Raw genomic sequence first — 26324 nt, 5'->3', positions numbered from 1 at the left:
ATTAAATGATGCAATTTTAAAAAGCGTCGTTACAATTGAACTAAAACACAAAAATTTATTATTTTTACATGTCGTAATCCATCTTTAGATTTCTGTATTTTTTTATTTTTTATTTATTTGATCCCTAATTTATTTAGTTATGTCCCTATATTTTTCACTTTTTGTTTACCTAATTTCTATATTTTTATTTTCGTCTAAGTCATTTGTATATTTGTTATTTTTTTTAAAGTTTCATATTTTATTTACTTTGTCCTTTATCTATTTATTAAGGACCGGATTATTATGAAATTTTATTGTAAAAAAATCAAATAAATAAAAAATATAAAAACTAATTAAAAAAATAAAATAGAGTAAGCCAGAAAAATAAAAAATATAAGGATCTGAAAATAGGTTAAACTTAAGCGTTGTTACATTGAGCACATAGGAAAATGATGGGTTATAGATGGTGGTGGTTTCCTAATGCTGACCAAATGTAATGGATCATCAAATTTGGGACAATCCTAAGAACATAGCACCCCTCCCTCTCTATTCTTTGTTTTATTTGTTTACTATATTTTTCTCAAAAATTTATCAGGTAAACTCAGTTCACCACGTCATCCGTAAATTAAGCCAATTATATTATAACACCTTATTAAAATGAGCGTATTTTTGTAATATCATTATTTAAAAGTGTATGCAAATAACAAACGAAATTACAAAAATACTCTTATTTTAATGAGGTATTCTAATATAATTGGCTTAATCTATATATGATGTGGTAGACTGAATCTACATAAAAAAAAATTTCATTTTTCTCTCACACCTCTCCTTTATCTACACAAACAATATCATTGTTGCCAAAATCAATAATATCTAAATTATACAAAAATTTTGTCTTTTTTCTTCTCAAATACAAAAATATTGTTACAAATGTATAAACATTTATATATTATATTATGATATAATTAAAACTCAACAAAACAAAAATTAAAAGCAAAATCTGCTGGCTGAATACATAGTTTGACCCCTGAACTTGTACCCTTTTACCCATCAAACCCCTAAACATAACGTCTCTCCTATCGAACCTCTGAACTTGTCAAATAATCCGATTTGACCCCTGAACTTGATAAAAACGTAAATATTGAACCCCTCCATACACAATTTCTTCTAGAATGTTTCAAGTGACAGGTGGCACAGAGGGGTTCAATATTTACGTATTTATCAAGTTTAGGGGTTAAATCGGATTATTTAACAAGTTCAGAGGTTCGATAGGTGAGACGTTAAGTTTAGAGGTTAGATGGGTAAAAGGGTACAAGTTCAGGGGTCAAACTATGTATTAAGCCAAAATCTGCTCTCTATTTTACTTCTCTCTTTTCATTTTTTCTTTTGTTTCTGTTCCTCAACTCAAGTGGGTTTTTGTTAGCTCTTCTTTTTATATCAATTTCCATTAATGGAAATTCTTTAGATAAGGCAGGTTTGTCTAAATTTTATATAAAAATTTAATCTTTTTTGCGTTTTTTTTAATCTGTGTGTTTTTTAAAATTTCATTTCTTTAATTAAAAATCTGATCTTTTGTTTTTGTTTTCTCTCTCTATATATGAAAAATAGAATTTTGCAGGTGAAAAAATTATCATCAAGAACTGATCTTTTAGTGTTTCTTTGATAACAAAGACAAAAAAAAGTTGTGAGCTTGATCATCATGGCTGTTGCTGAGAATGCTGACAGCACTGTGACTGTATTATCACCAGACTCAAAAGGAACAAACGATCTTGAAAGATCAAAACCCAGAAATGAATCTGTTGTTGCTGCTGATGACAGTGTTGATGATCAGAGTGTTATGAGTGAACAGATTGTGGCAAAATCTGGTGTTAATCATCAGATGCAAAAGGGTAAACCTAGTAATGGTTTGAATGATATGAGTGATTTGGTTGAGATTTTGTCTAAGTTGAATCCTATGGCTCAAGAATTTGTGCCTCCTTCACTTGTTAACAATTTGGTTGACATTTTGGATAATGGCTTTGGCTATACTAACAATTTTGGAGTTCAGACTAATCTTGTGAATGGCAATGGGAATAGTATTAAAAGGGTATGTTTTGATTTCCTTTTTGTTTTGTTTATGGTTTTATTTGAGTTTCTAGCCTTGTGATAGAATTAATTGATTGTAAAAGTGTATTGTTTGGAACCAACTGAAGCATGATTTGCCTGTTTGATTTCCATTTTGTGCTTTGACAGAAGAAGAATAACTTCAATCAAGGAAGGCGAAGGATGAACAATAGGACGAGTTTGGCTCAGCGTGAGGACGTGATCAAGAGGACTGTTTATGTTTCTGACATTGATCAACAGGTGAAAACTTGCATTTTCGATTGATGTTTCTTTTTATCTTTGTGTGTTGCTTGCAAATTGACCTTGGGGCTTGTTGTAGGTCACTGAAGAGCAGCTTGCAAGTCTCTTTATTGAGCGTGGACAGGTATATGGCTCTGATGGTAGCTTTTTCACTTTAAGAATGATGGATATAATCCGCATCTTACTTACTTTTTTCCTTTTTCTTGGACAAAGGTTGTTGATTGTCGAATATGTGGAGATCCTAACTCTGTTCTTCGATTTGCCTTCATTGAATTTACGGATGAAGGTAATATGTAAATCTTATTTATACCTTATCCATCTTGATGAACATGTGTGAATAAATTATAAAATTGTGTTTCCGAACACGTGCTAAATACACTATTACATGTGTTTGCAGATGGGGCCAGATCTGCTTTAGGTATGTCCGGTATGATGCTTGGTTATTACCCTTTACGAGTGCTGCCTTCCAAAACTGCAATTGCACCTGTTAACCCCACATTTTTGCCAAGGGTGAGAATTTGCATTTAATGAACGATTCCTACATTGTTCCTTTTAGAACAAATTCAATGCTTTGTACTTAAATCTCCTTAATCATTTCTAACTTTTTTGTGGTTGCGCTGGGCAGTCCGTAGATGAACGTGAAATGTGCGCAAGGACTGTTTACTGTACAAATATCGACAAGAAGGTAATGTTTGGTGTTAATTTTAATTCGCAATACTTCTTTTTTTTTGTTAAAGAACAGCTTTTGGAAACTTTTCCTTTTCCCTGATTCTCTTTGTTCGATTGTTGCAGATTACTCAGGCTGATATCAGGCTCTTCTTTGAGTCTTTTTGTGGAGAGGTTTGTTGATGCATAAGTACTGAACACGAAAGCCTTTAAACACCTGGATTATGTTCTATTTTGTATTAAAAGTTTCTTTTATAGGTTCAACGCTTGAGGCTTCTTGGGGACTATCAGCATTCGACTCGCATTGCTTTCGTTGAGTTTGCAGCGGTAATTAAACCAAACTGATCTTTTGCATTTTTTAATTTGTTTGGTTGAACAAATATGGTACATTATGTGCTTGTTCTTAACTTAGATGTCGCAGTTATATCTTTTAAATAGATGTGTTTTTGTAATCTACAAGGACTTCCATTTCTGTGAATCCTTATTTTATTATGTGCTGTCATACTGTTTGGGGAATTTTTCTCTTTTCTTATCAAACTTATATTACATGTTTGCAGCGCTAGAACTGGAGTAGCGCAATTCTGCTTAAGTGGCTTTCTCATTTCAGAAAATTACAAAGTTTAGCATCTTATGACTTTTTTTAATCATAAATATACATCACATGTCGTGAGAGTAGTTGCATTTGTGTTTGATAAATATAATTTATTTTCCTAGTTACTAATTTCAGAAATGTCCATTGGATAAGATTAAACACCAAAAGATTCTATAATTAGGGGTTTGAGTTCATGAATTTGGATATGCAGATCATGTAGGGCAATTACAATAATCTTCCTACCATGATTTTTAGAGTAAAATCCACTGTAGGGTATCTTGGAATTAGAAGATAGAGTTGAGCTGAATGAAGTGAGAATATAAGTGAATTGCGTTATTGTTCAAGTTCCGTGGGTGGTAATTCAGCTCATTGCAGCTGAATGCGGTGTCTGAAAGAGAGGAAAAGAGAATGAAATGAACAAAGAAAAAAATGAGAAAGAGAGAGACCAGATAAGTCATCCAATATGCTCATAATTGAGCACATATGAATTGTATTTTACATTGGCATTAAGAGACATTTAGTTATTATTACCTGTCCCCTTAGTGTTAGTAATCCCGTTCCTAATCAATAGAGAATGTGAAACAGGAAAATAAGGTCCTAAATTGAACAACCTCTTAATTGTTTCCAAAATAGCATTAAACAATTAATTGGGTTCTAAACTGATTTATAGGATCTGATGCATATTTTGTTTCCATAATTTAATGTAAGGTTCATTTCATCTGTCTGTCCTAATTGCTACTGGATAGATAAGGATGTGTAAGAGGAAGGACTAGTTAAGTCTTGGTTATGCCAAGTGCAGTAACTTGGCGAGTTGGCAATAGTTTCTTTCTAGTATGAGATCTTTCTTTATAAGTTCTTATAACATATACTCTAACTATTGGAGTTGTACTGATATGTCTGCCCTACATTTTATTGACTTTTGGTGCGGAAAATATTGATGGAGCTCACTTCTTTTAAAATTGGCAATATTGGTTAATGATGGCATTACTGAAGTCTACATAATTCACACCCCTTTGAGCAGTTAGCTTAAACCTCTGCAGTTAACAATACTCAATTGTTTTATGTGCTCATTTTTATTTTTCACGGGACGAGTATATCTAGAGTCGTCGTCAACACAAGTAATGCAAGATTTTTCTTTATGTAAAAATTATTGATGAACTTGTTAACAAAATGAGAGGAATTATGACTTCTAAATAAGAGTGTATACGTATGCTATATCTATATACGTATGCTATATCTATATGAAAAAGTTAGGGTCAGAGAGGAATATTTGTTTGGTAGAAAACTCTACTTCCTAATTTTTATATTCATATTTGGCTAAGCATTTGCAGGAGAAAAAAAGTTTATGTTTAGAGAACAGTTAACAAGACCGTTATTTAGAGTTGGTAATTGTAGACATGATATGATTAATTACACGTTATGACACGAAATAAAGCGGTTTTGGATTTCGTATAAAAAGATTTGTGTCGTAAACAGATCATGCCGTTTATGACATGGTTAATTTTGTGTTTAAATGGATAAAAATGCTTGATCCGTTTAAACATGTTTAAACACGATTAAATTATCTATCATATTTTATAATGGTTCACTAAGCCAGGAGTTTGTTTCAAACTATCTTATTAGTTGATACGATTTGCAGAAACTTTTCTTTGTCTTTGTTTTTCCTTTGAAACAATGCAGAAATCGTTTTTTGGTTCCCTTTGTTTGACATCTGTCTGACTCATTGTTTTCCTTAACACTGTTGTTTTTATTTCTCTATTCTGTCCGAAGTGTTTCTCTTCTTTTGCAATATAATTAACATAGTATTTTGTGATGGGATACACATTTGGATAATTAGAATAGTTAAAGAACTCATTTATGCATATAAATTTTTGCTAATCTATTTGTAAATGATATCTTAGATGGGGAACAGGACCGTGTAAACCTTCGAGTCAAATGTCTATACCTTCACGTAAAGAATAATAACTTTTTTGGGATAATTACTATCATCCCTTGAGGTTATGCTGACATTGTTATCGTATCATTCTGTTCTTGCCTTGCTTGTCTGGTTACAGAATCTGGAGTTGGGTGTTAACATCAGATTGCTTTTTATACTGTTCTCTAACGCTTGCTTTTTCATGCTGTTTCCTATTTCTTGCAGGCTGAAAGTGCAATTTTAGCACTCAATTGCAGTGGTGCGATTCTGGGATCCTTGCCAATCAGGTAGTTCTCATAAAATGATTATTGACGATGCTGTTTATATACATATATATGCATCTGCGTGCATGTGTGTGTTTGTATGCGCCTATGATTAAACCCTTTTCCTCTATTTTCCTCGCATCTCATACGCCTTGGAAAAACCTCAAAACTACAAAAGAACCACTTGATTTTCAAAAATACGACGCTTTTATTTTTGCTGAAAAAATATATGATACATTATCGAGATATCCACGATACATCTATAATACATTTACAATACATCTTTGATATGTTTATGATACTTCTATGATATGAAGTGAACATTGTGAAAACTTTTAAGTACAAGAATTTTTATATTTTTGAAAACTTTGATTGTTTTTAGGCCATTTTTATAAATTTTTCCAAGTTCCTTAAAGAATTGTTTGACATTATGCACGCAGGGTGAGCCCATCAAAGACACCGGTTAGGCCTCGTATTCCCCGCTCTCCAATGATCTGAGTCAAGCTTAACACCTCCCTGGACTAATCAACTGCTGGTAGATATATTTATAAATTTATACATATAGATACTGAAATATTTTGAAGGTACTTGTGGCGTTTGTCTATGTTTTTGTCGTTGCATCACAGCGCAGCCCGGTATCTTTGTTCTTGTTGCTATAGGGGGTGGTTGTTTTCTGGTTGTTCTTAGAGTTGGATGGGATTCAAATCGAGAACAGAATCTGAACAAAGATTAAAGAGATTTAATTTAGAAAGGAAATGCTTTTTATTTGGAAAAAGAAGAGTAAAAGAGCATAAATTCATCATATCAATCTAATTCTCACAAAGAAGATTATATAGATTCCTTTTTTGGCTTATAAAATCGATTCATCTATAAATGGAGCATGTACTAATAATGTGTTTCCTTATGAATCCAATGTTTTTTTATATTTTAATTTTAGGCCAAATTACTTAAAAAAATTCCACCTTGTAATATTTTTTCGTTTATACTCTGACCTAGAAAAAAGTTCATTTGTACATTTTTTTTTATTTTTCATTTTCGTCTCTACCTTAAAGAGTTAATTTGATCTATTTTCATTGGAAAAATATTCAAAATGATCCTTTATATTTAGCTAATATTCTAATTAAACATTAATATTATTAATTATTTATAATGTTTTCATCCTTTAGTTAATTTAATTGTCAAAAATTTAAATTTTAGAGTAGAGATAAAAACGAAAAATCAAAAAAAGGGTACAAATGAACTTTTTTCTAGGTGAGGGTATAAACGAAAAAATGTTACAATATGAGGTTTTTTTAAGTAATTAGGCCTTAATTTTATAATTACTTACAAATATTTTCATGAAATATATGTAAAATTAATTTTTACTCCCTAAAAAATACTAATTTTTTGGGCATTTTAGAGTATAAATTATTTTTAAGAGGTAAACACACTTTTACTTGAGTTGCTCATAAATATAGAACTTGGAGTGTTTATTCTATGCAATGGCTGTTCCATGTTATTTTTTCAAGCCAATGAACATTTGCTATATATAATTTTTTAATTATTATTTATTTTTTATCATTAAAATTTCCATATAACTTACACACTATTGATTTGTTGCACGAATGATATGGCGCAACAATTGTGTTGTATAATTTTCCGAGAATTTGACACGAATTACTTCTATTTCTTTTTAAGATTACATAATTTGTTTTTTATTTTTCTTTTTGGGGTATATTTCTCTTTTCTTGTTTTGCTTTATTCTATCTCTGTTAAAAAAACGAAACATATATTATGAAGGGTCAAAAGCTGCATTTGACCCTTCATTTAGTAAAATAACGAATAAAAGGTTAATGGAACCCTCAAACTTGTGTCTCGAGATATTGGATTATAAACTATTAAAAATCATTAAATTGAGTAATATTATTTTATAAACAAAGTACATGAAATCTATATATGATGGATATTGGAACCATATTTAAATTTAATTAGAATCTCACTTACCTATTTTTAAACAAAATGCTAAGTTCTACTCAACCTAAGATGAATAAAATAGTAAAATTCTTGAGTAAATAAATATGTAATCAAATTGAAACTGAAATTTAGATTTATTAAATAAAAAAAGTTGGTTAAATGCTAAAAAAACTCTTTTCTCGCTTTTCTCTCTCAAATAGAATAATCTAACCGTCAAGAGTTTTCTTTTTCTTTTTTTTCGCTTCGGCTGTCGTCAATGGTTTATTTTTTCCGTTGGCAGTAGCCCTTTTGTTTTATTGCTTTAAAATAAAATAAATAGCGGACTCTTTTTCATCTTTTTTGTTTTTGCTTGATCACAAATTAGAGATAGATCAAGTCCTTTCAAGATTGAAGATGAAATTGTTTATAGGTTATATTAGTTTTTGTTTGATATCTTTATAATAGCGATTGTCTTTCTTTATGAAAGTTGTTGTCCTTCCTATATGAAAGGTTTGTTGTCTTTTTATTTATGACGGATTGGTGGGTTTTCTGTTAAATAGAGAAGTATTGGATCTTATTATGATAAACCAGTTATGTAATATTTATTTTATTTTATAAGGCGATTTGCGAATTAAGGTTTTACATCTTGTTCCATGTCAGGTCATTAGAAACGGTTATATCCTTTCTAAATTCTTACACGTGTAACTGTTTGATATTAATAGAAGATTATTTTATTGTCAAAAAAAACAAAAAAACAAAATTGTTAAACATGCTCATACTTTTAAAATACACATGAATGTCAATTTTTTTTCACTGAACACATTTTTAACCTTTCATTTTTTTAATAAAACATAAACGTTTGTCATGCGTAAGCATCAGTCAGAAAACGCATCAGCGTGTCAGCTTTGCAACGTGCACATATGTTAGTGTCAAAACATTGAAGATACATTCAGGATATATTTGAGATATATTCGTTGTACTTATAATTCGCTTTATATTTATTAATTTTTTTATGGCGAATTTAACAATTTGAAAATGTATCATATATGTTTCATATGACTGTACTTTTGCTCTTAGAATTTTTTGGAGAGATATAATAGAAACAATTTTTTTAAGGTCGGTTGTATGTTTAATTCGTTGGATGATTTGAGAATCCTGAAATTACTCAACATTTAAGGAATTCCTAGAAAAATTCCAAAATATGTCACCATCATTTGGTATCCCCCACTAATTGATTGAGTAAAGGTCAATAGCGACGGTTCTTCTTTAGACTCTCTTGGGTCGGGAGGGGGGGGGAGGGGGTGGTTCAGAGGTTCGACAAACACTTCTCGATGCACTTTTGCTTTCCCATTAGGCGTGAATTATGCTTTCGCAGGCAGCAGCTATTTGAGCAATTGAAATTGTTTGGAAAAAGAGTTGGAAATATCTTTAATTTAGATGTGACTCGATGTACGTAGTTCATCTTCTTTTTTTTCTAAGTCCAAACATGATCCTTGGAAGATGATGTACATGTGGCTTCATTGTTTAGATGTTCTTTCGAGAATGTCTTTTCGTGTTTTCCATATTTATCGAAAAGAAAATCAAATTGTAGATAAGCTTGCCAAGCATGGAGTTTCAGCAACTTTTTATACTTAGGGGATTAGCCTTAGGCTCCAGTTTTCTACAAGGTTTATATTTTTCATGATTGTAATAGGCAAAAATCTTATCGATTCAGCTAATTTTTTTTAAAATGATATATTAAATTTTTTATTTTTTATTGGCTAAACCTATCTAGAGACCCTTGTACTATATCATTTTTGTTCAAAAAGGCCTTGTACTATTTTTTTGTTCTTCAGGTCCCTGTACTTGGCAAAATTCCGATTTTCAGGTCCTTTTAAGGGACTGGAGGAACAAAAAATTTGTAAGCAGAGGGACTGGAGAAAACTTAAAAAGGACCTGAAAATCAAAAATTATGTAAGTAGAGGGACCTGAAGAATAAAAAATAGTATAAGGGCTTTTTGAACAAAAATGATATAGTATAAGGGCCTCTAGATGGGTTTAGCCTTTTTTATTTTTCATTTATAGTATTTTTAGTTTTTAAAAGCGTTATGCATATGTTAAAAAGGTGTTAATCTAGTTTATCATGTTTAGGTGCGTTTATGATTCTTAAAGTCAAACTTTTTCACAAAAAATGTATTATTTATAATAGCAAAGTGTATCATGTATTTATAATATTTCATAAATGTATCATTTAGATGTATTATATGCATTGTTATGTATGACTAGTATTTCACAGATGTGCCATTTTATGTATCATATATTTTTATATTTTATATTTTAAAGTTTAATGAATTGTTTTTTTTCATAAAAAATATATGAGCTATTTCTTAAAATGTTTTCGAGATGTATTAGAGGTATTTATGAGATGTATCTAAACTCTTTTTAAGATTTATTTAAAGTATTTTTAAAAGATAAATACAAACTGTTTTAAAATATAATTACTTACATAAAATTAAAAAAAATTATATTTTTTTATAGATTTTAAGATATGAGTTCTTCACTTAAACTGATCTTTTTATCAATAGTGATAAATTTAATGAAAAAATAATATTATTATTGGTTCAGTTTTTTGAGAGTTTTTCAAAAATATCTATACTGTGTATAAATATTTTGAAAAATACGGCTTGACCAGTTGGGGTTGATTTTTACGGTTTGACTTTTAAAAGTTGCAAAGTTACACTTTTTGAGTTGAAAAATATGGTTTTTTATTTTTAAAAACCAGTAAGTTTACTATCGGGTTACTAACAGTTTACCAACGGTTTACAAAACAAAAAGTTTACTAAAAGTTTACTAACAGTTAACTAACGGTTTTTATTTATAAAAATACGGTAAATCTCTTATCAGTTTACTAACAAAAAGTTTACTATCAATTTACTAACTGTTTACTAACAGTTTACTTAAAAATCAAATTTACTATTAATTTATTTTTTAACCGTATAGTTAATTCATTAATCGTTTAATATCAGTTTACTAAAAAATAAGTTAATTTACCATACGTTTACTAAAAGTTTATTAGTTTTACTAAAAATTGTAGATAATTTATTAAATATAACGTATAATTATATTTATTAACCGTTTACTAACAGTTTACTATCGTTTTACTATCAATTTACTATCAGTTTATTTATTTATAAATAAACCATGCCCTTAATTTAAACCCACAGAACAGAGTATTCATAATAAACCATGCCCTTAATTTAATAATGAATTTAAAAGAGCCAAATTGCCTAGTATATGGATATTTTAATCAAAAACTAAACAGAAAAGAAGAGATTTTATCTATAGTTCTATTTTCTCATTAATGGCTTCGCTAAAATAAATTTATAAAACTTTTAGTAAACTACTAATAAACCGTTAGTGAACTGCATACCCACTTACATTGCTCACTGACTCCCAAAATTATCAACTACCCATTTTAATCAAAAATCCAGCACTGAATTCATCAGATCCGCCGTTGTCAGCAAACCACCGCAACCCACCAATTCCAACAAATCCACAAAATCTGGGAAACCCTCAGCCGCCACAACCATCGATTAACAACCCATCAATCGACGATTGTTCCATTTTCATAAGATTGAGCTGTTGTTGTAGATTTAGACATTTAAATCGACAACCCATCACCGCCGCCATCGCCGGCAACCTATGAATCGGCAACTCATCGCCGTTGTAGTCGCGAAATCAGAGGGAAAGACTGCTGCGCGAAGAAGACGAAGATCAGAAGAAAGAAGAAAAATACACAACCATTGTCAAATCCACCGTAAAATCAAAAAGGAAAAAGTCTAAAATTCAAACACGCGGAACTTCAACAGTATTTCTTAAGCCGGAGATGTTGAACGGTAAAAGTGAGATTATTTTGGATTTCAACAGTGCTGGACCTAATTTCTTCCAGTTTTTTTTATGTATATATCATAATTACACAAAAATAGCATGCATTAATGTGCCGTGTCAATGAAATTAATGAAGAAATAAATTGTTCAACGCTTAATTATATTTTTTCGAGTAATGTATTTGATCTGTTTTTGAAATGCATATACAATGTATTAGAGATGTATTTTATTAGTGTAGGTAGTATTTCTATAAAATATAAAAAGTCTTTGTGTATTTAAATGATTATCCCTAAACAAAAAGTACATTTGTATTATTTAAAAATAATAAAAAAAACTCCACACATTATGACCAAAAATGTAAAAACAAAAGAAAATGATGGGTTAGAGATGGTGGTGGCTATGTATGCTGACCCAATGTAATGGATCATCAAATTTGGGACAATTAGAGAAAAAAGGTCCAAAAACGCACAAACGGACGATCCTAAGAACACACCACCCCCCCCCCCCCCCCCCCCTCTCTCTCTCTTCTTTCTCTCACAACTGTCCTTTATCTACACCAACAAGAATCATTGTTGCTCAATTCAATAATATTTATAAATATAATCTCCAAATTATATTCCACATTCAAAAAATAATTAAAACCCAACAAAATATAAATAAAACTTGCTCTCTGTTTTACCTCAACTCAAGTGGGTTTTTGTTTGCTCTTCTTTTTTTATGTCCATTTCCATTAATGGAAACTCTTTAGATAAGGCAGGTTTCTCTAAATTTTGCATAAAAATTTGATCTTTTTTGCGTTTTTTAATCTGGGTGCTTTTCAGAATTTCATTTCTTTAATCAAAATCTGATCTTTTTTCTTGGGTTTTCTCTATTTTTTTAAAGGTAGAGCTTTGCAGGTGAAAATTTATTGTCAAGAACCGATCTTTTAGTGTTTTTTTGAGGAGTTGTGAGCTTGATCATGGCTGTTGCTGAGAATGCTGGGGCAAGAAATGACACTGTGACTGTAGTATCATCGGACACAAAGGGAACAAACGATCTTGAAAGATCAAAGCCTAGAAATGAGTCTGTTGTTGTTGCTAGTGACAGTGTTGATGATCAGAGTGTGATTACCAGCAGCCAGTGTGAGGTTCAAGAGAGTGTAATTAAGGGGGCCCAGATGCAGAAAAGGTTTGATATTGGTGAACACCAGTCACAGATTGTGGCAAAATCTGGTGTTAATGGTGGTGGGTATGGGAATGGGATGAATCATCAGATGCAAAAGGGTAAACCTAGTAATGGTTTGAATGATATGAGTGATTTGGTTGAGATTTTGTCTAAGTTGAATCCTATGGCTCAAGAATTTGTGCCTCCTTCACTTGTTAACAATCATGGTTTTTTGGGTAATGGATTTGGGTATAATAATAATAATTTTGGAGCTCAAAATAATCTTGTGAATGGCAATGGGAATAGTATTAAAAGGGTATGTTTTGATTTCTCTTTTGTTATGTTTTTGGTTTTATTTGACTGATCATCTTTTAATCATTGCTGATAGAATTGATTGATTGTTGAAGTGTATTCTTTGGAACCAACTGAAGCATAATTTACCTTACTTGAGTATAATTTGCCTGTTTGGTTTCCATTTTATGATTTGGCAGAAGAAGAATAACTTCAATCAAGGAAGGCGAAGGATGAACACTAGGACGAGTTTGGCACAGCGTGAGGACGTGATCAAGAGGACTGTTTATGTTTCTGACATTGACCAACAGGTGAAAACTTGTATTTTTGATTGATGTTTCTCTATATCTTTGTGTATTGCTTGCAAACTGAATTTGGGGCTTGTTGTAGGTTACTGAAGAGCAGCTTGCAAGTCTCTTTAATCCGTATGGACAGGTATCTAGCTCTGATGTTAGCCCTTTCACTTTAAGAATGATGGATATTGTCCGCATCTTATTTACACCTTTTTCCTTTATCTTGGACAAAGGTTGTTGATTGTCGAATATGTGGAGATCCTAACTCTGTTCTGCGATTTGCCTTCATTGAATTTACGGATGAAGGTAATGTGGAAATCTTATTTATACCTTATTTATCTTAATACTTTATCCATCCTAATGGATATGTGTTAATAGACTATAAATTGTGCCTCCGAACACGTGTTAAATACACTATGACATGTTTTTGCAGATGGGGCCAGAACTGCTTTAGGTATGTCCGGTATGGTGCTTGGCTATTATCCTTTACGAGTGCTGCCTTCCAAAACTGCAATTGCACCTGTTAACCCCACATTTTTGCCAAGGGTGAGAATTTGCGAATAATGAACGATTCCCACATTGTCCCTTTTAGAACAAATTCAATGCTTTGTACTCAATCTCTTTTCTTAACATTTCTAATTTTTTTGGTTGCGCTGGGCAGTCTGAAGATGAACGTGAAATGTGCGCAAGGACTGTTTACTGTACAAATATTGACAAGAAGGTAATATTTGGAGTTCATTAAAATTCACAACTTTTTTTTTTGGTTAAGAGCAACATTTAGAAACTTTTCTTTTTGCCCTGATTCACTTTGTTTGATTGATGCAGATTACTCAGGCTGATATCAGGCTCTTCTTTGAATCTTTTTGTGGAGAGGTTTGTTGATGCATATGTACTGAACCCAAAAGGCCTGCAAACACCTAGATGATATTCTATTTCGTATTAAAATTTTCTTTTATAGGTTCAACGCTTGAGGCTTCTTGGGGACTATCATCATTCTACTCGCATTGCTTTCGTCGAGTTCACAGTGGTAATTACACCAATCTGATCTTTTGCATGTTGTTTTTATTAATTTGTCTGGTTGAAAGATTTAGTACATTATGTGCTTGTTCTTGACTTTGGTACTTTAGTCATACCTTTTAGTATAGTTGTTTTTTGTAATCTACCAGGACTTCTGTTTCTGCGAATCCTTATTTGACTGCGCTCTCTTACTTTTGGAGGAATTGTTTGTATCTTTTCTTATCAAAATTATATCTACTTGTTTGTGGCACTAGAATTGGATTAGAGCAATTCTGTTTAAGCTGCTTTCTCATTTCAGACAATTGCAAAGTTTAGCATCTTAGGACACTCCCTCTTTATCAAAAATATGCATCACATGGAACACATAGGAGTTATATTTTACATTGACATTAATAGACATTTAGTTATTATACCCGTCCCCTTGATGTTAGTAATCTATGCTCCTATTTAATATAGAATGTGAAACAGTAAAATAAGTTACTAAATTACGCAAACGGTTAATTGTTCCCAAAATAGCATTAAACAATTAATTGGATTTTAAACTGATTTATAGAATATGATGCATACTTTGTTTCCATAATTTATTCTAAGGTTCATTTAATCTGTCTGTCCTAATTGCTATTGGATAAATCAGGACGCGTAAGAGGAAGGACTAGTTAAGTCTTGGTTATGGCATAAGAAAGAAATTTTATTCATCAGCCTCAAGAAAGAAATTTTAACCAGTAGCCTTGAGGGTTTTATAATTATATGCTTATTCATTAAGAAATTTTATTGGCTTTTGGTGCTGAAACTATTGATGGAGCCACTTCTTTTATAGCTGAAATGACACTATTGGTTAGCGATGGCATTAATAAAGCCTTTTTGTTATGTTGTGTTTTCAGTCTTGTTCTGGTGTGAGTACAAATATGCTTTAATAGAGCACATAATTATGTGTGATCAGCCTACAGTGGCCTAAATTTTTAATGGCCTTATTGGCAAGGTATACCAATACATACACAATTCACAACTCTTTGAACAGTTAGCTCCAGCCTGTGCAGTAAACAATATTTAGTTGTTTTGTGCGCTCTTTTTTGTTTTTTTACTGGACAAGTATATCTAGAGTCGTTGTCAGCACAAGTAATACAAGAATTTTCTTTAGTTAACAAAATTATCGATGAACTTGTTTACATAATGAAAGGTAGTCTAACTCCTATATCAGTGTGTATATAAATGCTATATCATTATATGCAGATGTTAGAGTCAGAGAGGTTGGGCATAAATTTGATTACTTAATATCTATATTCATAATTGACTAAGCATTTGCAAGAGAAAAAAGTACATTGCACTTTATTTTTAAAGAAAAAATTAATAAGACTGTTATCTACACCTGAAAATTTTAGATACAACATGAGATTAAAGAGGTTTGAATTTGATAGAAACACTTTCATGTTGTGACATAAACTGATCAACCCATTTTTGACAGGATTAATTTCGTGTCTAAATGGATAAAACACAACTAACCGGTTTAAACACAACTAGGTTTTTTCTAATTGCTAATTTTAGTATACTTAACTATGTTTGTATGTAATTTTTTGCATTATATTTAATTTTTATGTTATTTATCTTGATCGAGTACTTTTATGTATGTAAATTAATATATGAGGCTATAGAGTACTTTTACATTCATGCATTTAATTTTAGTAAATGGCTTTTACCATTGGCTAGTTATTCATTTAATAGGTCAAGTATAGGGTTACAATCACGTTGAACAGGAAGAATGTTATGCTCGAGCTCAACTAGAGCCTAACAGTAGATGATCGAAACTCTAGTAGATGCTCTTTTGGTTTTTCAACATTCTGTTAATTTTCAGCATGTTCCATAATAATCTGTTATCTCACCCTGGAGAATATTGTTTGGACAGAGACCTTTCTTCTAATTTGCAAATCTTCTCATCAAAATGATTTGGTGTTACATGGGGTGCCTTCCATAGGAGATTGTTGCATGGCTATGCTATAGCATAAATAACATTTTTCTAGGAGAAGCTTCAACTAATTCATCTTCAAGTGATTATTTAAAAACAGCCGACTTATAGAGTTACCTCTGAAGAAAATATTAACATTTGCAGAAACTTTTCTGTCTTTGTTTTTCCTTTATTTGTCATCTGTCTGACCCATTGTTTCGCAGATGATAAGAAAAGTTAGAGAACTCGTTTATGCATTTAATTTGTTTGCTAATGTAATTTTATATAATATCTTACATGGGGAACTTGACTGTGTAAGCCTTCCGAGTCACATGTTTATACCTTCACATATAGGATATTAATTTGTTTTGCAGGTTCTTTAGGCTATGTTTGGTTCATGGAATATATATTCCACATGGAATAGCTATTCATTGATTTTGTTCGTTTTTAAACTAACAGTAATTTCATGGAGTGGCTATTCCATAATTTTTGTGGAATAAGTATTTCCTCAAAAAAGTAAAGAAGAGTTATTCTATTTCATGTGTATTCAGTTCCATGAGCCAAACATAGCCTTAGTGTAGAATGATATTAATTTAGATGTTTACACAATTACTATTGGATAATCAAATTGTAACATGATGGAATTGCTATCATATTGGTCAGTTCCTGCTTTGCTGCTATCATATTGGTCAGTTCCTGCTTTGCTCGTCTGGTTACAGAATCTGAAGTAGGGTGTTAACATCAAAATGCCTTTTATACTGTTCTCCTAATGCTTGCCTTTTCATGCTGTTTCCAATTTCTTGCAGGCTGAAAGTGCTATTTTAGCACTCAACTGTAGTGGTGCAATTCTGGGATCCTTGCCAATAAGGTAGCTTTCGAAAAATGATATTTGATTTGCTATTTATATTTGTGCGCGTATTTGCGTTTGTGTTTGTCTGCCCCTACGATTCATCCTTTTTCCTCATATCTTATAAAGTTTCTTAGAGAATTGTTTGACGTTATGCACGCAGGGTGAGCCCATCTAAGACACCTGTTAGGCCTCGTATTCCCCGCTCGCCAATGAACTGAGTCAAGCTTAACGCCTCCCTGGACTAATCAACTGGTGGTAGATATATTTATATATATATACATATATAGATACTGAAATATTTTCAAGGTACTTGTGGCGTATGTCTATGGTTTTTGTCGTTGCATCACCGCACAGCCCGGTATCTTTGTTCTTGTTGCTATAGGGGGTGGTTGTTTTCTGGTTGTTCCGTTCTTAGTTCATAGAGTTGGACGGGATCCCGAGGATATGAATGGCTTAATTTATGATGCTGAATTTGACATTTGATAAACTTCATCATTTGACAATTCTCTCTTTATATCTTCTATTTGTGAAGATGTTGGCATCAAAGTTGACTTGAATAGTTATCATTTTAGTTTAAAGTAGTCAATTCTGCAAACTTGTTTCTGGTATTATGAGGAAGGAGGGAATCATTATCAGAGTTATGATCGGTTTTTGCGGTGATTTCAGGAATTTTAGATTTAGAGTTGTCACCTGTAACACTCTATGTATACAGGTAAACATCTAAGAGAAATAAAAGAGTGGTGCCTCCATCTTCTCTGAATTATGTGTTATTCATTATGTCATATGATAAGCTCTAGGGATGTTCAAGGTTCAGTTTGGTTCTAGAGATGTGCACCGTTCAATTTGGTTTGATTTGATTTCCTAAAATTTAAAATTGAATTGTTTTATAAAAAAGAAAAAAATCAAACTATATCAATTTTTTTTTGTCAAAGGCTAAAATTTCATTGAATGAAACGTGAAAAATACAGAGATAAACGACTCCTCAACAATTTTTATAAGAAATCAAACTATATCAAATATTTCAATTAATCAAAATCAAACTATAAGTGTATCTAATATAAGGTATAAATAATACTATATCCGTCTTATTTTGTTAGTCATTTTTATGCATTATAAAAGTCTAATGGTGAGTCGAATCTTTTACTTTCGAAAATTTATTCAAGTCTTTCAAAAGTTGAAAATTTAATGGTGGTTAATCCGATGAAAATTTATTCAATTTTGCAAAATCAATGTTATATTTTGAATCATGTGACATTAAATTATAATCTATATAAGAATATATAAGAATAGAACATTAACAATATTAATAATATAAGTTACAAATTATTCATCATTCTATACAAAGAGAAAAGTAAAAATACACCACTTAATATGTTTCACACAACCACACACATACAGAAGCTAAATAAAGAAGCCTTCCTTTGAAGGTATATGCAAATTCACCCATTACTGAACGGCTGAATACATAGTTTGACCCCTGAACTTGTATCATTTTACCCATCAAACCCCTAAACATAACGTCTCTCCTATCGAACCTCTGAACTTGTCAAATAATCCGATTTGACCCCTGAACTTGATAAAAACGTAAATATTAAACCCCTCCGTACACAATTTCTTCTAGAATGTTTGAAGTGACAGGTGGCACGGAGGGGTTCAATATTTACGTATTTATCAAGTTCAGAGGTCAAATCGGATTATTTGACAAGTTCAGAGGTTCGATAGGTGAGACGTTAAGTTTAGAGGTTAGATGGGTAAAAGGGTACAAGTTCAGAGGTCAAACTATGTATTAAGCCATTACTGAACTTGAACATCAACCACCTTACGTTCCACTTTAATTTTAGGGATGGAAATATACAGAACTCCATTCTTCAACTCCGCTTTAATTTGATCCTTGTCGCAGTTATCAGGAAGCGTAAGATGCGTATTGTACGCGCTCAAACTCGTACCGGACCACGAATCTTGATCTCCACTTTCTTCCTTTCTGTGTTCTCCTTTTATGACAAGAACATTATCTTCAACAGAGACCTTGACATCTTCCTTGGACAGTCCAGGCATGTCGAACCTCATGTTGATCGCATTTTCTTCGTCTTTGATGTCCCACGGAGAGCGTAATTCTCCTCCTCCTAAGCCTCCTACTGTCCTGGTTCTTACAGGATATGTCATTGCATCCTCAAATAGCCTGTCCATTGTGTTCAGCATTTGACGCATTGTCCTCATTGGAGACAATGGATCTAGTAAACCTGATTAATATGACAATTCAATGCCTAATTAAGCTACTATTTTGTTATGATTACTATTAATTTGTACGTTAAATATGAGTTTAAAGAGTTTTGTAACACTTACCAAAAGGTGACATATCGACAGCCAGGTTTCTTCGAGGTTTCATTTCAACTGCGGTACTACTACCACCTTGTTGGTGACCTTGATTGACATGAACATCCACAGAGGTCTCCTTATTCTCACCACTTTGTTCCGCTCTCACTACCGACACCGGCGACCGCCTACCGGTACCGATGTTCAGACATCTCCGTGGGAAGCTGACTGAGCAAGGAACCATTGATTTATTAGTTGAAGCAGTGCCTTTTCTTGACACCAAAGGGACACCAGCCCATGACAATGTTGAAGAAGCCATTTAAATTAAAACTAGTGATATTACAGAAGAATTTTATGCAAACGAAAGCTTTCTTGATTTTGTGGTGAAGTGAGACATGATCAAGATTATGAATATGTATATAGAAGGATCAAATAGAGGAGGGAAGAGTATAGATGGATCTTGAAAGTTTCAGAAAGTATTTGAAACTTCTCGACCCAACTCAATTACTTTGAACTATTTGTCCACATTTGCGATGGGATTGGTATATTTATTAATTATTATCATACATTTTCTTATTATTTTTGCGTTGTCCTCTAATATGCTATGTTTTTATTAAAAAATTCATTGATTTCTATAAAATCTAAATTTAAACTTCCAGTTTTTATATTATTTATGGTAATGATCATCACTTATATATTATGATGAAATTTAAAATAAATAAAGTTTATGTGGTGATGAAATAATAATTCCATTATTTAGAAACTTTTTTTAAGTTTAATAAATTATAGACCAATTTGTTAAAAAAAATTAAAATTTAATCAAAAATTGATGAAATGATACAAATTAATGTTCTATTTATCATTCTATTTTGCAAAAAATGTATTTTTGAAAGGATCTACCACAGGCTTTTAAGCGTTTGTGCCACATACAATATGATAACTAAGTAAAAAATGGTTATATATAATTAAAACAATAAAATTTAGTTGTTTAAATGGTAATGATAAAATTGAGGTTCATAAGAGATAATTCTATCAAAATTCAAGGCATAAATCAGCATATAGCCAATCAGATTCTCTGACCAAATTAACTAACATATAATAAATTAATAAAAGAAGAATTAAAATCCTAACGTACCATGTTCCGAAACACTTCCTCAAAACAACTCAATTTAGACTAAAATCACAAATATTCTGCCGAAGTGTCAAAGTGTTGGAATTAGACGATATCACCACAAACTAAATACTATATAATCAGCCACGGAGGTAGTATCTCAACATAGAAAAAGTCAAATTACTATATACTCCCTCCGTCCCGTTTAAAAAAGGACATATTTCAATTTTTTTTGGGCTTTTTACACAAACAACCTACATTTGCTAATTATTTATTTTTATACATGACATACTTTCCACTTACTAAACTACCACACACGGAGCTAATTATAACTTTTATACGGATCTTATATATTCAGCCCTAATATCACAATTTCATTTATTTTCTCTCTCCTCATCATTCATTCTCTCTTCTTCTCAGCTCATATTTCTCTCTTTTCCTCTCACCTCATTTTCCTCTCTTTTCTCTACCGTTCTTTATTTTTCTGTTCTGTCGTCTTCCGCTTCGCCGTCCTTCGCTCCTCCGTCATCGTTCTCATCATCATCTTTGTTGTCATCTTCGCCAACGCCATCATCTCCTCTACTCGTCGTCGTCATTTATTTGATTTCAGATCTATAATTTATTCATTCTTCTTCTTTTTTATTTTCAGATCTATAGTTTTTTTACTGTTTCTCACCATTAAACATGTATAGAGATTATATTTCAAGAATATAATGCTAATTTCATGTTATGTAATATCAATTAATGGTTATATGGAATAATTTTTTGTTATTTCTGCATTTTTTTGTGTTTGGTTGTATTTCTGTGTTTTTTTATTCTGCAGCTCGATTTATTGATGATGGTTGATTGCTGAAATATTATAATATTACAGTGATGTTGATTTTATGTTGATTTTGTGTTGATAATTAGTTGGTATTTCCTTAATTTTAACATTGAAAAAATTTATTCTAAAAAATACATTAGCAAATTAGATAATTTTGTGCGTGAAATAAACTGAAAAAAAAAAACAAAATTTAAATGATAGATAAGAATATGTTAGCATTATCATGTTGACAAGTTGTTGATTTCTTGTTGATATTTTATCGATTGTCACAATTTTTCAAAAAAATATGTTTTATTTTATTCCTTATGTTGATTCGTTGTTGATTTATTGTTGAAATTATGTTGATATATATTTCAACTTTTTTTGATTTTCAATTTTATGTTGACATGTTGTTGATATACTGTTGATAACATGTTGATTTTTCAATCATTGAAAGAAAAATAAAGTTAGTCTTAAATTGATGTATTAATGAACTATTGATATGTTTTTGATAATATGTTGATTGTTTTTGACTTAAATCAATCAATGTTCTCATTTTACAAACATCTTGACTAAATTAACATTAATTGTTGATTCGTTGTTGATTTATTGTTGACATTATGTTGATAAGTATTTTAACTTTTTTTGATTTTCAATTTTATGTTGACATGTTGTTGATATACTGTTGATAACATGTTGATTTTTCAATCATTAAAAGAAAAGTAAAGTTAGTCTTAAATTGCTATATTGATGAGCTGTTGACATGTTTTTGATAATATGGTGATTGTTTTTGACTTAAATCAATCGATGCTCTTATTTTACAAACATCTTGACTAAATTAGCATTAATTGTTGATATCATGTTGACATTATGTTGATAACTTGTTAATATGATAGTAGTAATTCTACTAAAGAACAATAAAGGTACAAAATGTTTAAAATAAATGAATCAGATAAAGATGTTAGCAGAGTAAGTAATCAAAACAATATGAAAAAACAACAACAATAATTCAAATGAAAAAATAAAATTATTCTTACATATAAAAATAAAAATATATTAAATATACACCAACACAACAGTTCACAAATTAAAGAAATCTATTTCAAAATATATTTTTTTTCCTCAATTCTCTTTGCAGTTGCACAGTTTCTTCAAAATCACTTGTATAATTGTTTTGTGTTCCACCTCTCATACCTAACTAAATTTCGACAAAGACAGCTATGATACAGTTTCATTTCATCCAACTAAAGTTTATTTCACAGACAATATTATCTTATTTGTCAATGTTAAAATAAAAAGAATCAGTAGATATCAACATAATATCAACATAAAGTCAACATAAAATCAACAACACTGTAACATTACAATAATTCAGCAATCAATCATCAATAACAAATCGTTCTGTAGAATAAAAAAAACGCAGAAATACAACAAAACACAAAAAATGCAGAAATAACAGAATTTTATTATATAAAATCACAAAATTATTATATATAACATGAAATAAGTATTAGATTCTTTAAAGATACTCTTTATACATGTTTAATGGTGAATCAACAGTAAAAGATAAACAAATTACAGATCTGAAAATGAAAAAAAAGAACAAAAAATTTCAGATCTAAAATTAAAAAGATAAAAGAAAGATGGCGTGGCGAGACAAAGGCGGAACGATGGAGGCGAAACGGCGGAGGCGCAACAGCGGAGGCGAAACGGCGGAAGTGAAGGAGTAGAAATCGTGAATTTTTTTCACAACTCAAAAGAATTTACTGTTATATAAGCAAGAACGATTGAGATAATGATGAAATAGAAATAAAAATGAGAGAAGCAAGAGGAGTCGTGCAGTAATGGAGATAACGCACAACAAAATCGTGGAGAAGAGAAGCGAAAATGGCGGAGAAGAATGAAGAAACCGTCAATTGAGAAGGAAAATAAGAAAACGGTAAAAAAGAAAGAAATCCAAAAAAAAAGGTTAGGTTTCATAAAATTGATGGTGTGAAAAGTAAAGATATGCATTGGGCTGTATAAAAGTAAAGTCTAGCCCAAATCCGGTATTTTATATAAAAAGTCCATTTTTTTTCCACTTAAAAAGGCCAATTCATAATTTTTGTGCCATTTTATAAGAAATTCTCTCTTATACCCTCATTTTCTCTTTCTATAATTAAAGCTAATACTTTACACACAAATTATAAAGGTAAAATAAAAAAAGCCAAGAGTAATTATTATTTTCTTAATATATGTGTATAAAGGCGATGTCCTTTTTTAAGTGGGACGGAGGGAGTATAAAATTAAATTGTAAAATGTTAAAAGTTTTGATATTTTTGAAAAATTGGAAGGGACCTGTTAGTCCCATGCCTCCCCCTCCCTCCATCAATGTGTATAGTATATACAATTCTTTTAACCTAACAACACAGCAAATTCCAAAACCTATACACAAAAACGCCCCATGATTTAAGACCCGAACCATCCCAACTGGTTCAAGTCAGCCGCAAAGTTGAACCAGTCAAGTAGGTTCTTTAAAAAAAAAAAGACTTATCTTTTGAAAAATATCCGTCTTTAATCTCCAATTCGTTTGTACCCTCACATTGTAAAACCATCAAATATATTTAAATTACGACCTTTAATTTTCAATGGCACCCTTAAATATTAAAATACACATCTTTTAATTTCAATTACACCCTTAAACATCAAATCGACCTTTTTTCCTATACTTCAAATTTTAATAAATATTTTAAATGATCCTAATAGTTATAATTATACCAAAAAAAACCTTAAATTTTAAAAAATTAATATTATTTTTTTATTAAATATAAATATATTAATAAATAATTTTAATTTTTTTTTCTTTTAAATATAAAACAATTTTATTTTTTAAAAAAATTAAAAATTAAAAATCCATTCGTCTTTCTCAAGATCCGAGGAAGACGCTTTCGTCTTCCTCCAGATCTGGTCGTCTTCCATGGAGGAAGACGACTGGTTCACCTTCCTCGAGACGAACCCGGAATGGGTTCATATCGAAAAAGACGAACGAGTTTTAAATTTTTAATTTAAAAAAATATATTTTATAGCTATAAATGTTATTTTATTTTTAAAAATTATTGAATATAAATTTTTTTAGCGCGTCAGATAGTGTCGACAAAATCATTCACATATCAAAATATCATTAAAAAAATTATAGAGTCGAGGCGGGGTGTTTGTAGATATGTATTTTTATAAAATTAATATATTTATTTATATTAAATAAAAAATTATTATTAAGTTTTATAATTTTAAAAAAGAATAGTTTTATTTTTATTTTAAAAATAACATTGAGTCCTATTTACAATAGGCCAAATGTTGTAAAAAGGCCAAAACCTTTCATAAAAGTTTCACAAAAGTCTTGACCTTTCAATTTTGTCGATTTTTGCCAAAAATAAATTATTTGGTTTCAATTGTGGCCAACTCTCAATTTGATTTCAATTTGCCTATGTGACGCCTAGTGGCGCCTATATGGCATGCAAAATATTGAAAGGTCGGGACTTTTATGAAACCAAATAATTCATTTTTGGCCAAAATCGACAAAATTGAAAGGTCAGAACTTTTGTGAAACCAAATAATCAGTTTTTGGTCAAAATCGACAAAATTGAAAGGTCAAGACTTTTGTGAAATTTTTATAAAAGATTTGGCCTTTTTACAATATTTGACCTTTACAATATATGTTAAAATTTAAAGTATTAATCTAAACTTTTTCAAGTGAAAAGAGGTCAATTTGATGCTTGAAGGTGCAACAGAAAGTGAAAGGTCGCAATTTGGATGTATTTGGTGGTTTTACAACGTGAGAGTGCAAACGAATTGGGGCTAAAGGTGGGGTTTTTTTCCCAGAGGATAAACCTAAAGAAAAAGATATAATCCAACTTTCATATAATTTTTTTTTTGTAAAAACTTAAGATTTTTGAATGAGGATTCCCTCATCTATTCCTTCTAATAGTTTTTTCTAAACTACAAAATTGTTTAATTTTTATGATAATAAATTATTTAATTTTTTATTTATCCGTTAGAGGATTTATTTAGATTTAATTTATTATTAGATTCTTAAACCATATGTTTTTGGATTAATTGGTCCCTAAACTAACTTTTATATTTTTATGGTCTTTGAATTCAAAAAATATGTGTTTTTAAGCCCTTCAATGATATCCATTATAAATTCTTTTAGTTATGTGTCATTTTTTAAACAAGTAACTTATCATCTTTTGAGCGTGAATCGTCACAATATTAACGGAAAGACTCAAACGTTCTTTCATAAGTTCAAAAAGCAGAAAAAGTAAAATTTAGTTCAATGAGCATTTAATCAAGAAAAAATGTAGTATAATTTATAAGCTAATAATGAATATTATTCATTTATTTTCTAGTTAGAATTAAATGTATATGCTGAAATTTATAAACATTTACACATAACATGATTTTAATTTGATGGAAAGGAGAATGTGGTATGCCAACATTCCCGCCGAATCACGAATTTTAGTCTGACTCACTATTAGTAACTTTTTGATGTAATTATTATGTAAAATATAAATTGTAAAATGACTAAATAAATTTAAATAAATGAAATACAACTATATTTTTTTATAAATAAATTCTTTAACCAAAACATGAGCCTCAATTCAATTCTTTAACCAAAACATGCAAGTTGTATATCAGTGTTTTAAATATCGAACCGATATGCCATCCGGTTCAATCACTATTTAAACTAGTTAACATGTATATTTAATAATTTATATGTTCATAATTCAAATACACTCATAAAATTTTAATTAGAAAATAAATTTAAAATTAGTTAATGGATTACACTCTAACGAATTGAATAATTCTTATGAGAATGCAGCATATATTTTATTTTTGTGTTCGTTTATTTTATTTCAAAGACAAAGAAATGAAAAGCAAAAGCAAAGCATAAACTAGTATTGAATACTTTTTGACTGTGTAATTTGTTTGTCCAGCTTTCACAGTTGTCGAGAATACTAAGTCTTTGATGT

At 30.6% G+C, this 26324-nt stretch overlaps 3 protein-coding genes across 5 annotated transcripts; 2 read left to right on the top strand and 1 right to left on the bottom strand.

The window, feature by feature from the left end:
• The first annotated feature begins 1339 nt into the window (after window positions 1-1339).
• Window positions 1340-6560, top strand: LOC126686257 (polyadenylate-binding protein-interacting protein 11-like). 2 transcript variants are annotated; one of them, XM_056106288.1, is made up of 11 exons: window positions 1340-1449; window positions 1588-2065; window positions 2212-2322; window positions 2402-2446; window positions 2536-2608; window positions 2720-2832; window positions 2948-3007; window positions 3115-3162; window positions 3247-3315; window positions 5721-5782; window positions 6199-6560. In XM_056106288.1, exons 2-11 carry the CDS (start codon window positions 1679-1681, stop codon window positions 6254-6256), a joined length of 1026 nt encoding a protein of 341 aa, XP_055962263.1. In that variant the 5' UTR covers window positions 1340-1449; window positions 1588-1678; the 3' UTR covers window positions 6257-6560. The 2 variants fall into 2 exon arrangements, with proteins under 2 accessions (XP_055962263.1, XP_050236260.1); XM_050380303.2 differs by having other exon boundaries at window positions 1341-1453.
• A 5499-nt stretch (window positions 6561-12059) lies between these two features.
• LOC126686256 (polyadenylate-binding protein-interacting protein 12-like) lies at window positions 12060-17849 on the top strand. 2 transcript variants are annotated; one of them, XM_050380302.2, is made up of 11 exons: window positions 12060-12309; window positions 12443-13015; window positions 13191-13301; window positions 13381-13425; window positions 13517-13589; window positions 13717-13829; window positions 13945-14004; window positions 14109-14156; window positions 14242-14310; window positions 17046-17107; window positions 17250-17849. In XM_050380302.2, exons 2-11 carry the CDS (start codon window positions 12515-12517, stop codon window positions 17305-17307), a joined length of 1140 nt encoding a protein of 379 aa, XP_050236259.1. In that variant the 5' UTR covers window positions 12060-12309; window positions 12443-12514; the 3' UTR covers window positions 17308-17849. The 2 variants fall into 2 exon arrangements, with proteins under 2 accessions (XP_050236259.1, XP_050236258.1); XM_050380301.2 differs by having other exon boundaries at window positions 12060-12313.
• A 552-nt stretch (window positions 17850-18401) lies between these two features.
• LOC126688261 (small heat shock protein, chloroplastic) lies at window positions 18402-19797 on the bottom strand. Its single transcript, XM_050382894.2, has 2 exons — window positions 19433-19797; window positions 18402-19329 (listed from the first exon to the last, which is right to left on the bottom strand). Exons 1-2 carry the CDS (start codon window positions 19719-19721, stop codon window positions 18884-18886), a joined length of 735 nt encoding a protein of 244 aa, XP_050238851.1. The 5' UTR covers window positions 19722-19797; the 3' UTR covers window positions 18402-18883.
• Window positions 19798-26324: the final 6527 nt, after the last annotated feature.

The sequence above is a fragment of the Mercurialis annua genome, linkage group LG6 (genome assembly GCF_937616625.2).
Source record: "Mercurialis annua linkage group LG6, ddMerAnnu1.2, whole genome shotgun sequence".
NCBI classification, from domain to species: domain Eukaryota; kingdom Viridiplantae; phylum Streptophyta; class Magnoliopsida; order Malpighiales; family Euphorbiaceae; genus Mercurialis; species Mercurialis annua.
This window is presented reverse-complemented; position numbering and strand designations above follow the sequence as displayed.